This window comes from Mauremys mutica, chromosome 1, assembly GCF_020497125.1.
Source record: "Mauremys mutica isolate MM-2020 ecotype Southern chromosome 1, ASM2049712v1, whole genome shotgun sequence".
NCBI lineage: Eukaryota > Metazoa > Chordata > Testudines > Geoemydidae > Mauremys > Mauremys mutica.
Window position 1 is genome coordinate 170,494,406 of NC_059072.1, and position 13,055 is coordinate 170,507,460.

At 41.3% G+C, this 13,055-nt stretch overlaps 1 protein-coding gene across 3 annotated transcripts in view; it reads right to left on the bottom strand.

Annotated features, from left to right (window-relative positions):
- Positions 1-13,055, bottom strand: part of MORC1 (MORC family CW-type zinc finger 1) — a 94,139-nt gene that overhangs the window by 29,948 nt on the left and 51,136 nt on the right. For all 3 annotated transcript variants that reach the window (XM_045006326.1, XM_045006344.1, XM_045006335.1), the window contains 4 exons: positions 11,674-11,812; positions 2,908-2,976; positions 2,305-2,523; positions 587-676 (listed from right to left, as the gene is read on the bottom strand). In XM_045006326.1, the coding sequence (XP_044862261.1) occupies positions 587-676; positions 2,305-2,523; positions 2,908-2,976; positions 11,674-11,812 (517 nt within the window). The remainder of the gene's footprint in view (positions 1-586; positions 677-2,304; positions 2,524-2,907; positions 2,977-11,673; positions 11,813-13,055) is intronic.

Sequence of the window (13,055 nt, forward strand, 5' to 3'; positions counted from 1 at the left end):
TTTTGTCATGGACAGAACACCTTGAGTTGATAAAGGCTGCTATTCTCAGAGTTTCTGTACTATTCTGAATAAATTATGCTCCTAAGATTAACTGTAAGTATGTGCTACTTGCACGGACATAGTAGGTTTACTGTTTTATGGACTGATTTTCACTGCATTAGAAACACTACCTTTTCAAGTTTCATGACAAAGCAGCATTTTAGAGCAGATGATCCACAAGTAATTAAGGCAAGTAGCATTTCAAGTCAGGGGTTTAGAAAGCTCAAAGCCAATCAACTGAGAGTATTAGCGGCTTTAAGTCATTTACCAAGTTACATCCTTCTGCCATGTAAAAATTCGTTCTGGTTTTTATCAGGCAGTGTGGACAGTAAAATGTTTTGTTAAGATATTCTTTTAAAATCTGATTAGACAAAATTATGCTGCCTCCCCAGTGTTGGCACAATGGTGCTAGCAGCCATTTCTAAAAATGGGTTTCTAATAGGAAAAATTGAGGTATCAATGCACTCAATCTTCACTATGGATATTGACTACAGCTTATATTACACAGTGCTTATGGGTTAAAAAGAAAGGTAAAAAGGCTATTTACACAGATGATTTCTGGGTCACTGTCTTCTTTTTTAATGTTGGCAACTTCAGATTTCTCCAGAAGCATGTGTTGGCTCTTAGGAAGAGGCACCTGCAACAAGGTATGAGAATTGGAAGCAACAAGTTTAGAGTTAATTTTAGCATGCCAACAGCACAGATGTTGAAGCACACCACATCACCCAGGATTGAGAGTAAAATAATGCTCCAGGATGTTACACCTATTCAAACAGTGTGGCAACCTGCATATTTCAGAAGTCTTAGCATTATTTAATAACCGGGCATTGCTGCTTTTGCCTTCTGCTTTTTAGGTAAAAATGCCCAAAACATGCATTTTTTGTATTGCTACATTTCCACAAGATGCACCAAGGGGCTGAAATATCCACAGTTCAAATCTGATTCTGTTTCTAGGGGTGAATTTTCAAGAGGGCAGTGTTCATTTTCCATATGTCATTTCCACTTGTAAAATTTGTACTTGCGACTGAATTGTGTCTTCTGAATATTTGCCCCTGAATTTAATCCTGGTATTAAAATGAGGTCAATGTACAATATTCAAATCAGCATACACTAGCCATCTGTCTTTTCACACTCAGTTTATGACCAGGAGTCATTTAGCACCAAAGAATGATCACACCACATTAAACCAATAGTCCACCTAATAATGTATGCCATCCTCAACAGTCATTTCTGCCAGAGGAAGGCAAACAATGCTGAGCCCTAATGGTCAAATGAGCCAATACTACCCCATTGGGTGTGTTTGGAATAGAGGGAGGGGACATGGGGAAAGTGACTTTTTCCTGAGCTTTGCAAGTGTTCACTTTATGCCCTGAAGCATGAGGACTGATAGCACCAGTGTATTTTTATTCTAGCCATTTTAACTGCTGATGTTATTAGTCTGTCTTACTGCTTTTAGATGTTTTATTTCTTCCAGCTACTACAAAGAAATACCAGGCAAGCTGAACTGTAGCAGGTGTTACCACTATACTATTTTCGAAGCTGCATAAACCTTTCCATTCTAATCCCTGGTTTTCAGTCATTGAATTGTCTCAGGTTTCAGAGTGGTAGTCATGTTAGTCTGTATCAGTAAAAACAACAAGCAGTCCTTGTGGCACCTTAGAGACTAACAAATTTATTTGGGCATAAGCTTTCATTGGATATAACCCACTCATCAGATGCATGGAGTGGAAAATACAGTAAGCAGGTATAAATATACAGCATATGAAAAGATGGGAGTTGCCTTACCAAGGGGGGGAGAGTCAGTCCTAATGAGGCCAATTCAAATAGGGTGGATGTGGCCTATTCCAGCAGTTGACATGAATGTGTGAGTATCAACAGAGGGAAAATTATTTTCTGTAGTGACCCAGCCACTCCCAGTCTTTATTCAGGCCTAATTTGATGGTGTCAAGTTTGCAAATTAATTCCAGTTCTGCAGTTTCTCGCGGAAGTCTGTTTTTGAAGTATTGCTGGGAATGGGCCACATCCACTTTGATTGAATGCCTCACTGATCATGGAAAACCAGTTAACAAGGGCTGCAATTCTCAAAACGACTGCAAAGATTTTAATGAAAGTTCATGAATTTTGTGTTATAGTATTTGCCCTTTCTTAAATTTTTCTTATTGGAAATGCACCTTCCAAGTTGATAAATACCCAGTATAAATCAAACTAATAAGCAAGCTACTTTAGGAAGGAGATCAAAAACAAAGAAATAAAGTGGTACTACACCAGTGAAACTCGGTGATCCTTCTCCAGTAGGGAAACAGGAGGTATCTGTCGTTCATGAGGTCTTGCTTTCTTCTGAGAAACAACCCTGTGCTCTGAAATATCCCATCTTTTAGGGCCTCTTTTTTGCATGTGTTGTTTTCTGCTACAGTTATCCAAGCATGAAGATGAGGGAGCTGGCTCTCTATGGAAAGCATTTCTTTGACTCACTGTTTTTTTTTTCTTAAAGGAAGGAAACTGTCAGTTATGTCAAAGTAACCACTTCTCTTTTGGTTGGGTCATTTAACAAGAAAGCTCACAAACAAGAAAGCTCACAAACTATTTTACCTCATAACTCTTGAAATACACAAAGTTTGACTTTACTAAAAGCCTGATTCAGAAACCACAGAGGCCAATGGAAAAAATTCTCATTAATTTCCAGTGGGCTTTGGATCAGACTCTTAATGTGTTAGCAGACTTCCTCTGCAAGATGAAACATCGCTTCATTCAAAGGACAAAATTCTGACATGTACAGGTCTGAGGTAAATTAGTGTGGGTCTTTAATTTCTTTTCTGCCTCTGCTAGTTCACAATGGAAAATAGTTATCCAAAGAGTTTAGTTACTCACATTTATTAATAGAGTTCCGCTGCTGTCTCCACACTGAGTAACCGTGTGCGGTTTGATTAAACGAGATTTCTATAAAAATAAATGTAAATGTAAACACATGCAGTTCAGGAGTTTACAGTAATTTATGCCTGTCACAAAATCAGTAAAGACTCACTAGTGGACTGTTCTTACCATCTTACATTTTCACTGTGAACTCTTGAGTTTAATATCTTTAATACTCCCATTATGGGCAGGAGGCATTCACCACAGAAATACGTTATAAATAACCTCTTTAAATACTTCTTCCCCTCCCATCCTTATGGAAGTCAACTCACCTGGTAATATATGCAGAATGAGGCTTTCTGGGGCATCTCTAGCTAAGGAGTTTTATAGAGAACTGACTCTGCTATCTGTTACGTTTCAAGAAGGTAGCAGAGGCTTTTGAAGAGGTGTGTTTATTTAGAAAAAAAGGGGGGGGAATTAAGCATGGTTAGCCCCCAATTCCGTCCCCCAACACCAAGTCACCACAGCACTCTCTGAAGTAAAACAAGTTTTTATAAAGGCCTGGTTTATTGGTCAGAAATTCCCACCAAAGAACCTAGTGGTCAGAATTCTAACTCAAAAGCCACCCAGCATCTCCGTGCTAGCTAGCCAATTAGGCAAAAAAGTGAATATAATTTCTATTTTCAGGGACTACCCAAGTAGACTCCTCAAGTTTCTGGAGGAAAATGGAGAGCAGTTCCCCAAGCAACTCCTGTTCTTCACAGGCTGATCAGGAATGCAGTAAATTTCTTCTCTAATGAGATACAAGAGAATACCAAGAAACAGGCTCAAAACTCTACGTACTCCCCCGTAAGCCTAACCTTCCTTCAGTGGCCAGGTGCCTCAGTAATGGTACTCTGGGGGAAATTCTATAAGCACCACTGTGGATTCAGATAAATAAAAAAAATGAGGAGTGAGGCAGCTGGGAATTGCCTATTTGCTGGTTGTTGTTATTTTTAGGGCAGTCGATTAATCACGTGAGTTAACTGTGATTAACTCAAAAAAATTAATTGCGATTAATCACAGTTTTAATCGCACTGTTAAACAATAGAATACCAATTGAAATTTACTAAATATTTCTGATTTTTTCCAAGTTTTCATGGATATTGTATTCTGTGTTGTAATTGAAATCAAACTGTATATTAGTTTGGATTACAAATATTTGCACTGTAAAAATGATAAACAAAAGAAATGGTATTTTTCAGTTGACCTCATACAAGTACTGTAGTGCAATCTCTTTGTTGTGAAAGTGCAATTTACAAACAGATTTTTTTTGTTACATAACTGCACTCAAAAACAAAACAAACAATGTAAGGTATTTATGTGCCAGATATGCTAAACATTTATATACCCCTTCATGCTTCTGCCATCATTCCAGAGGACATGCTTCCATGCTGATGATGCTCATTAAAAAAACTATATGTTAATTTAATTTGTGATTGAACTCCTTGCGGGAAGAATCGTATGTCCCCTGCTCTGTTTTACCTGCATTCTGCCATATATTTCATGTTAGAGCAGTCTCGAGTGATGACCCAGCACATGTTGTTCATTTTAAGAACACTTTCACTGCAGATCTGACAAAAGGCAAAGAAGTTACCAATATGAGATTTCTAAAGATAGCTACAGTACTCAACCCAAGGTTTAAGAATCTGAAGTGCCTTCCAAAATCTGAGAGGGATGAGGTGTGGAGCATGCTTTCAGAAATCTTAAAAGAGCAACACTTTGATGTGGAAACTACAGAACCTGAACCATCAATATATATCTATATCTATATTTATATATCTATCAACCTTCTGCTGATGGCATCTGACTAAGATAATGAAAATGAACATGCATCGGTCTACACTGCTTTGGATAGTTATTGAGCAGAACCTGTGATCAGCATGGATGCATGTCCCCTGGAATGGTAGTTGAAGCATGAAGGGACATATGAATCTTTAGCACATCTGGCATGTAAATATCTTGTGATGCTGGCTACAACAGTGCCATGTGAATGCCTGTTCTCACTTTCAGATGGATGCCATTGTAAACAAGAAGCAGGCAGCATTATCTCCTGCAAACGTAAACAAACTTGTTTGTCTGAGAGATTGGCTGAACAAGAAGTAGGACAGAATGGACTTGCAGGCTCTAAAATTTTACATTGTTTTATTTTTGAATGCAGTTTTTTTGTACGTAATTCTACATTTGTAAGTTCAACTTTCATGATAAAGAGATTTTACTACAGTATTTTGTATTAGGTGAATTGAAAAATACTATTTCTTTTGGGTTTTTTTATAGTGCAAATACTTGTAATAAAAATAAATATAAAGTGAGCACTGTACACTTTGTATTCTGTGTTGTAGCTGAAATCGATATATTTGAAAATGTAGAAAACATCCAAAATATTTAAATAAATGGTATTCTATTATTGTTTAACGGTGCGATTCATCACAATTAATTTTTTTAATCACTTGACACCCTTAGTTATTTTGTTTAAGTTACCAGCAGGTAGCTAGTTAAGAATGTAGAGGTTTATACTGTCATCCTCAAATTAAAGCTAATGGATACCATTTAGATGAAAGGGGCATTTCACACCTCTCAGGGCTATTGTTTCAGATTGACTGCACACTCAGCACTACTGATTTTCACTTGGTTAAGTTTTTTTGTGCCCCCATTGAACAAAAATATATTTAAATGTAAGCTTAGATTATAGAGCACAGTTTGGCAGCCGGGGTGAATTCGGCAGCCACAGTTTGGCAGTCAATTTAGCTTCTGCCTCTTTGTGAGTTAGTAGACAGTTAAGTACATATATACACACTGTACAATATGCTATGCTACCTTGAGAAATTTAGTAAAGCAGTGGTGATAAATATTTCAACCCCATGCAATATCTTTGGGGAATCACTGTTTGAAATTTATGAATGGTTTCTTGTATGACAGTTCTACTCCTGGGGGAGGGTTATCACAACTCCTTCAGGAACAGAGAAAGAGACAGAGAGAGAGAGAGAGAGAGAGAGAGACAGAGAGAGTGTGTGTATGTGTGTACACTCATCCCGGTATTGAGGACAACTCCAGAGAAGTTCCACTCCCTCGGGTGTCTTGCATATACTCATTCAAACCGGTTTTTCCAAAGACCAAAAGACAAAGAAAGGGCTTTTTGACTCAGCAGATGGACAGGACCTTTGGTTCTAAGGGGACTCCCATTCTTGCTGAAGGGTTGGAAGGGATATTGCCTACCAGACACCCTATGTGAAGATGGGTGATTTTTGGTATGTTAACTAAATATGTAGGAACTTTCTTAAATTTTGTGAGTGTATGTGGGGGTGTGGGGGGGTGTTTTTTCCTCTTATAATGAAAGAGTTTTATTGGAAAAGTTGTGTGGTCAAAGGTTAAAAACATTGTGCTTGGAGAGAAGACAACACACAGATGCTGGCCTTTAGGTAGACTTCCTTGCTGGGGACATCACAATGCATGGCAGGGGGCTGTACAGCCTTAAAATCCCTTATCAGCAGGAAGGGAGGTGTGGGTCTCAACCTAAGAGACGTGCTGGCTGGGAGCCAGAAATCTTATGCCCTCAAGTGACCATAGAGGGGAAATACAGGTGCAGTTACTCTGAAACTGTGACAGCAATATTGCACAAAGAGTACATCTTGGCATACAAATGGTTCACCAGCACACACTTCTATTACAGGTGTAATATAACAGCAGTCTGAATAGACAAATCCTACCTCTCCTTTCATATGGGGTAGCTATACATCTAGTTTAATATTATGTATTTAAGTATCTAGGGCCACATTTCTGTCCTCAGTCCCACTGGCATAAAACTGGAGCAACTCCATTAAAATCAATGGACTTATCCTGAATAATATCCAACCCATGAAATGTAGGAATATTGAAAAATAATCACTGTAGCCAGGAGGCATTTTAATGAGTTATAAAGCAATGATTTTCACAAAATGTAATTTGACCAAAATCTTTTGTAACTTTCTTGGTAGACTGTGTAGATATACCTTCTTACATAAACTTGTCACCTGGAGAAGTATGGCCCCAAATTCAAGTGTATTTAGTCAAGCAACAAGTTTTAAAAATGATTCAAAGTTGATTTCCAATGCTAAACAAATTTAGTATCACATACAGGGCCAGTGCAAGGATATTTCACACCCTAGGCAAAATTTCCACCTTGTGCCCCCACTCCGGTCCGCGGGGGGGCTGTGTGGGGCCCTGCCCTAGGCCTCCGTGGGGAGGGGGGGAGGTGACCTGAGACCTTCGTGGGAGATGGGGGCGAGGGAGGCAGGCCACTTCCTGCAGGAAGTGGAGTGACCCGGCCCCAGCCTGCTCCACTCCCCTGGCTCCCAGTCACGCTGCCGGCGAGTGCTGGGGGGCAGTTCCCCTTTTACCCCAAGCCTGGGAGCCGGGGAGCAGAGCAGGGGTCAGGGCAGTCAGAGGGTGGGGAACAGGGGGGCTGAATGGGGGCAAGGGTCCCAGGGGGGCCGTCAGGAAGGAGGGGGGTTGGATGGGGCAGTCAGGGGCAGGGGTTCCAGGGGTATCAGGGACAGGGAGAAGGGGTGTTTGGATGGGGCAGGAGTCCCAGGGGGGCCATCAGGAATGAGAGGAAGGATTGGATGGGGTGGTGGGGGGTAGTCAGGGGACAGGGAAGGGGGGTGGATGGGGCAAGGGTCCCGGGGGAGGGGGGCGTCAAGGAACACGGGGGGTTGGATGGGGCAGGAGTCCCGGGGGGCGGGCCACGACCCCCTTGTGGGGTGAGGAGGGAACCAGTTGTTAAGATTTTGGCAGCTCAATACTGGCCAGGGGAGTGGGAGGCTGAGGAGGTCAGCGGGTGGGCAGTGGTGGGGGGGGTGAGTATGCGAGCCGGGGGGGAGAGGAAGCTGAGAAGACAAGCCGGGGGGCAGGTGAGCCAGGGGAGTGGGGGTCTGAGGAGGCGAGCAGGCGGGCATTGGCGGCGGGCAGGTGAGCTGGCGGCAGGGGAGGAGGGCTGAGGATCCGAGTGGGTGGGCAGTGGCGGGGGGGGGGGGAGGCAGGTGAGCCGCGGGGGGAGGAGGGGTTGTTTCAGAGGTGCTGGATGGCGCTGGGGGGGTTATTTTCGCGGGGCGGGCAGTGCTGGGGGAGTTGTGTTTTGGGGGGCTGGGCAGTGCTGGGGGGGGGGTGTTTCGGCCCTCAGCTGTTTTCTTTGGAGTAATATGGCCCTCGCTGCTTTCTGAGTTGTGCAGGCCTGAGTCAACACTACAGCGTGCAAAGATTAGCTATTCAGTAGTTAAAATGTTCTGTTTCCTTCAGTACAAAAGCTACCATTATGCTCTGGAAACATTAAAGGTTTAGCAAGTCCTCTTGTCCACTTTCCTGAAACCTAACTGTAAGACTAAACGCTTTAATTTGTTTGGAAAAGTCGTTATATGCAGCACATGCCCAATGAATGCCAGCTCCTCTCTGCCTGCTGAGAGTTCCCAAAGATGCTACTCCCACTGTAACAGCTGAGAGAAAGAAAAAAAATGGGACTCAATATTTATGCTGAATCTTATCAGCACTTACAATTTTTTCAAAAAAATAATAGTATTAAGTTGTCACAATAAAATGTTTGCACTTTTTTGTAAAGCGTGCAGGATGCATGCACAGCTGGAGCAATAGCCAATATGCATTCAGGTAAGGAAGAGAATGTTTTACTGAACCTGCTGGAGTTCTTTGAAGGTATTACCTCCAAGATAAAGGCAAATTCAGTGGATGTAGTTACACTTAGATTTTCAAAAGGCATATGACAAGGGATAGCAATCAAAGATAAGGAAAGAAAAACAGGAGGTACAATACAGTGCTGCATCAAAAACACTGTCTGAAGAAGAGAAGAAAACACATAGCTGGAAGCTTTTCTATTTGGCAAGAGATGAGTCAAGCTCCCCTTTACTCTCCAGCCTCTGCAGGGTCAGTTCTAGGAACTGGTGAACATCTGTCCACATACAAGAGACCAGTAATTTACCATTAAGAGCACTGACATTTAGCATCCTACTGTAATTAGTGTTACCATTGTGACTTTACTGACATAACCTGTGACCATACAGATCATTGTTGCAACCAAGGTCCTGTAGTGGCACCAAATCTTGTATAAAGGGAGTCAAATAAGGTGTTTAAGACATGGTTATGGTTTGCTGGTTATGATTATGCTATCTGGGTGCATGTATCATTTTTGTATTTAAAGTAATAAATATTGGCTCTATACCGTCTGTATTTCAAACTTATGCTATGCTTCTGGGTGACACCCCAGCCAATTTGGCATCAGCACTACCTAGCCTCCTTGATGGCCATCAGCTATACAACTGACCCATTGAAAGAAGGCAGATACACCTTGTGACTCAGCAAGGTATGCAGGGACATGCCTATGCACAGAATTCTAAGGTTTTTTCTTGCCATGTGCTGGATGAATGTCCTGGGAACAAAGAAAGAAAGGCCACATGACAAGAGACAATAAAAAACTGCCGCAGCTCTTCCATCTTGTCTTCAATCCTGCTTCATATCTCTGAAGGGGCTTTGTTACAAACTGAAGCTTTGAACAAAGGACTGAATGACCCATCCCAGCTGTCGATGTACTCCAGAGACTTAATTTGAACCTGCAGTTTATTCCATCACTGCTACAAGCCTGAACCAAGAACTTTGCCATTATTGTATGTAATTGACTCCATTTAACCAATTCTTGCTCTTATCTATATCTTTTTCCTTTAATGAACAAACCTTTAGATTTTAGATTCTAAAGGATTGGCAACAGTGTGATTTGTGGGTAAGATCTGATTTGTATATTAATCTGCGTCTGGGGCGCTTGGTCTTTTGGGATCAGGAGAACCTTTTCTCTTTTACTGGTGTATTGGTTTTCATAACCATTTGTCCCCATAACGAGTGGCACTGGTGGTGATACTGGGAAACTGGAGGGTCTCAGGGAATTGCTTGTGTGACTTGTGGTTAGCCAGTGGGGTAAAACCGAAGTCTTCTCTGTTTGGCTGGTTTGGTTTGCCTTAATAGTAAAGGAACCCCAGCCTTGGGCTGCCCTGCTTTAAGCAATTTGTCCTGAATTGGCTCTCTCAGTTGGGTCCCACCAGAACTAGCATTGTTACAACCATACTATAGCGAATACTTGTATTACCGCAATAACACTAGTTACAGTCCAATGCCTCAGCATTTCCATGGGAGCCTGTGCATACCATCAATGAATTGGATAATTATCCTGGAAACAAGTTCTCTAGGTTTCCAGAAGATACTAAAAATAAGAAAATTGTAACTAATCAAAGCTAATTATTGTGGAAAAAATATTGAAATCTTAGCATACAGCAGCGGTTTCAGAGGCAAACCAGGTGTTAAATAGTGTTCTTTCCATTTGCTACTACAAAGTAAGAGACAATGTTGCCTATATACGAGACATTTTGACTTCATCTTTGATGATTACAGGTAATCTTATATAAAATCTTTCTTGAAGAAGGCGCAGAATAATTCAATTTAACCGTATAAGACAACAGGAAAAAAGGAGACTGAGCTGACCAAACTACAAGTGTGCTAAGTTATCAAAAGCAACAATGGAAGATTTTTGAAATCTAATCGTGGAGTATGTCCCCACTGCATGGAACTGTTTCAGCAGAATTAGGCAAACTTATGAATGAGTAACTAGGGAGAAAAACTACAGCTATGATAATAAATGAATTTCAGAGGCATTTAGAATTTACTTCTGAAGTATAGGACTAAGATATAAGACTCAGTGCCGAAAAATATGGTAAGCAAGCTGTGAAATGGTTTGTTTGACAGAATGGCCTTTCCTAGACTATTGTTATGGCCCTCTTCCAGAGTTTTACAACTTTCTTCTTGGAGCACAAGCACTCCATGCTGTGCTGTTAGTTTTCTGAATTGAGTTATTTTTTGGAAATCTAGCTCAAAAGAGTTGTCCCCTTGAAGCCAGGCATTGGTGTTTGGCTGTATTCCCAAAAGAAGGATTTGTCTGCATGCTGATTGTGACCAGCTCTGTTCAATGACTGATGTATGTAGTGTAAAACAAACTAGTCACAACTATGAAAATATTTAGACCTTACTCCACTGATTTCGCCTCCTACAGGAAACAAACAAGTCCCCAATATCTACTACCACCCTAAAAAGGACAACAATGTTTATATACACTCCAATTTGAGAGGATTATTTTTTAATCTCGAAATCAAGCCATTTATCCTTTTAGTATCCAGTAAATATTAAGTCTACCAAAAGGTACCAGTATTTCTGGACTTTATGGACCGTGCATATTTAACTTCCAGACAAAATTTGGTAATGAAGATTGCAGCAGCAGTTTCCAGAATCCTAATTTCTATTAGAAAATAAATGATAGAGAAAAGCAAATTATGCAATTCTCACCTCTGAAGATAGTATCAATTACATATTGCTTTTCTACTAGTCGGTAAGCACTTAATTTCACTTCACATGATGTATTTCAGAAAAAAACAAAGATCAGCTCACAATTTGATAGTTACTAAACCGAAGTTAATCAAATTGTTTTCACTTGATTAATAATTCCAACTCTATCACTGAAAAATACTGCCATGGAACATGTTCTACCTGAATCAGAGTTTTTACACATTCTGCTTTTCTCCCCATTCTTTCAAAAAACAAAACAAACCAAACAAACCAAGAATGTTTAACTTTTAGATTCACATTGAGTTAGTGGGAACTTCCCCTAAGACAAACTCCAGACAGCTCACAGGAAAACAGTGTAAACTAAAGGTAACAGCTCACCTGGGACTGCAAGTTTTCCAGCTTCTTTTGATGTCGCTGGATTGAATCTATGAGGAGTTTTTCTTTTTCATTCGGTGACAGTGATAGTCTGTTCAAAGTACCCAAAGGGATGGAGGGTAAACGTTCTGGTCTATTACACCTACAATATGGTTTCAAATCGATATAAGAGAAAAATGAGTGAAAAGGAATACGTGCTCTGTTATCTTGTATTGTCTGGCAAGGAATTATCTTCAGTGGTTCGAATTACAGTACTGCCCTCCGAAGTGACTAAAAGAGACACCATCTTACACAATAGAACTGTTCTCTGAATATACTCCACATCACTTGTTAATTTCAGTGACAAAAATTAGCTTTACTACTTTTCACTCTCGTTAGTTCTGGGGTGCAAACACCGATTAAAGGAAGAGAGCTGGTTTCTATTCCTTCCTGTGCACCAGAATTACTTACCATGAGCCAGGCAGATATGCCTGTGCAATATACTAAATGCTAATTGCACAGCGGCCACCAAGGCCTGCTCTACACCAGTGGTTCTCAACTAGGGGTCCAGGGCCTCCTGAGGGGCTGTGAGCAGATTTGGGGCGCCAAGCTGGCTGGGGCCCACGGCAGAAAGCTGAAGCTCTGCTGTGTGGGGCTGGAGCCCCAGGGCTCTAAGCCCTGCCACCTGGGGCTGAAGTTGAAGCCTGAGCAGCTTAGCTTTTCGGGGACCCCTATGGCATGGGGACCCGAGAAATTGCCCTGCTTTTCTGCTGGCCCTCGCTTTCTATGCAGAAAAACAGTGTTGTCGCACTGATGAGCCTTGGAGTTTTTATAGCATATTGGGCGGGGACTCGGAAAGAAAAAGGTTGAGAACCCCTGCTCTACACTACACAGTTAGGTCAACAAAAGCTGCCTTGCATCAACCCAGCTGTAGACGTGTCTTCACTTAAATTTGGCTCCCACCGACGTAAGTGCCTCATGTAATTAGACTGATGCAGTGTCAATGTAGACACTGCATTGCTTACATTGACTGTAACCAGCTTTCAGGGGCTGTCCCACAGTGCCTCACACTGATGATACAATCAATACAAGCGTTCCTGGTGAGGACACGCATCGCTGACCCAAGGAGCCAAGTGTGCGTGCACACACAAGCGATTTAATAACTGTGGTGGCTGTATACCAAGCTAAGTTAGGTCAATATAATTCTGTAGTGTAGACATGGCCTGAGGGCCCAGTTTTGCCATTGGAACCTTAATGGTGTGATAAAGATGGAACCAAACTTGACTGTCCTTGTTTAGGATTATAGGACTGGCAGTCAGAAAAAAATACTTATCTGTAGTTTCACTGTATTTAGTACAGACATCAGATGCCATTTTTACAGTCACCTTTCGTAATAAATCTGTGCA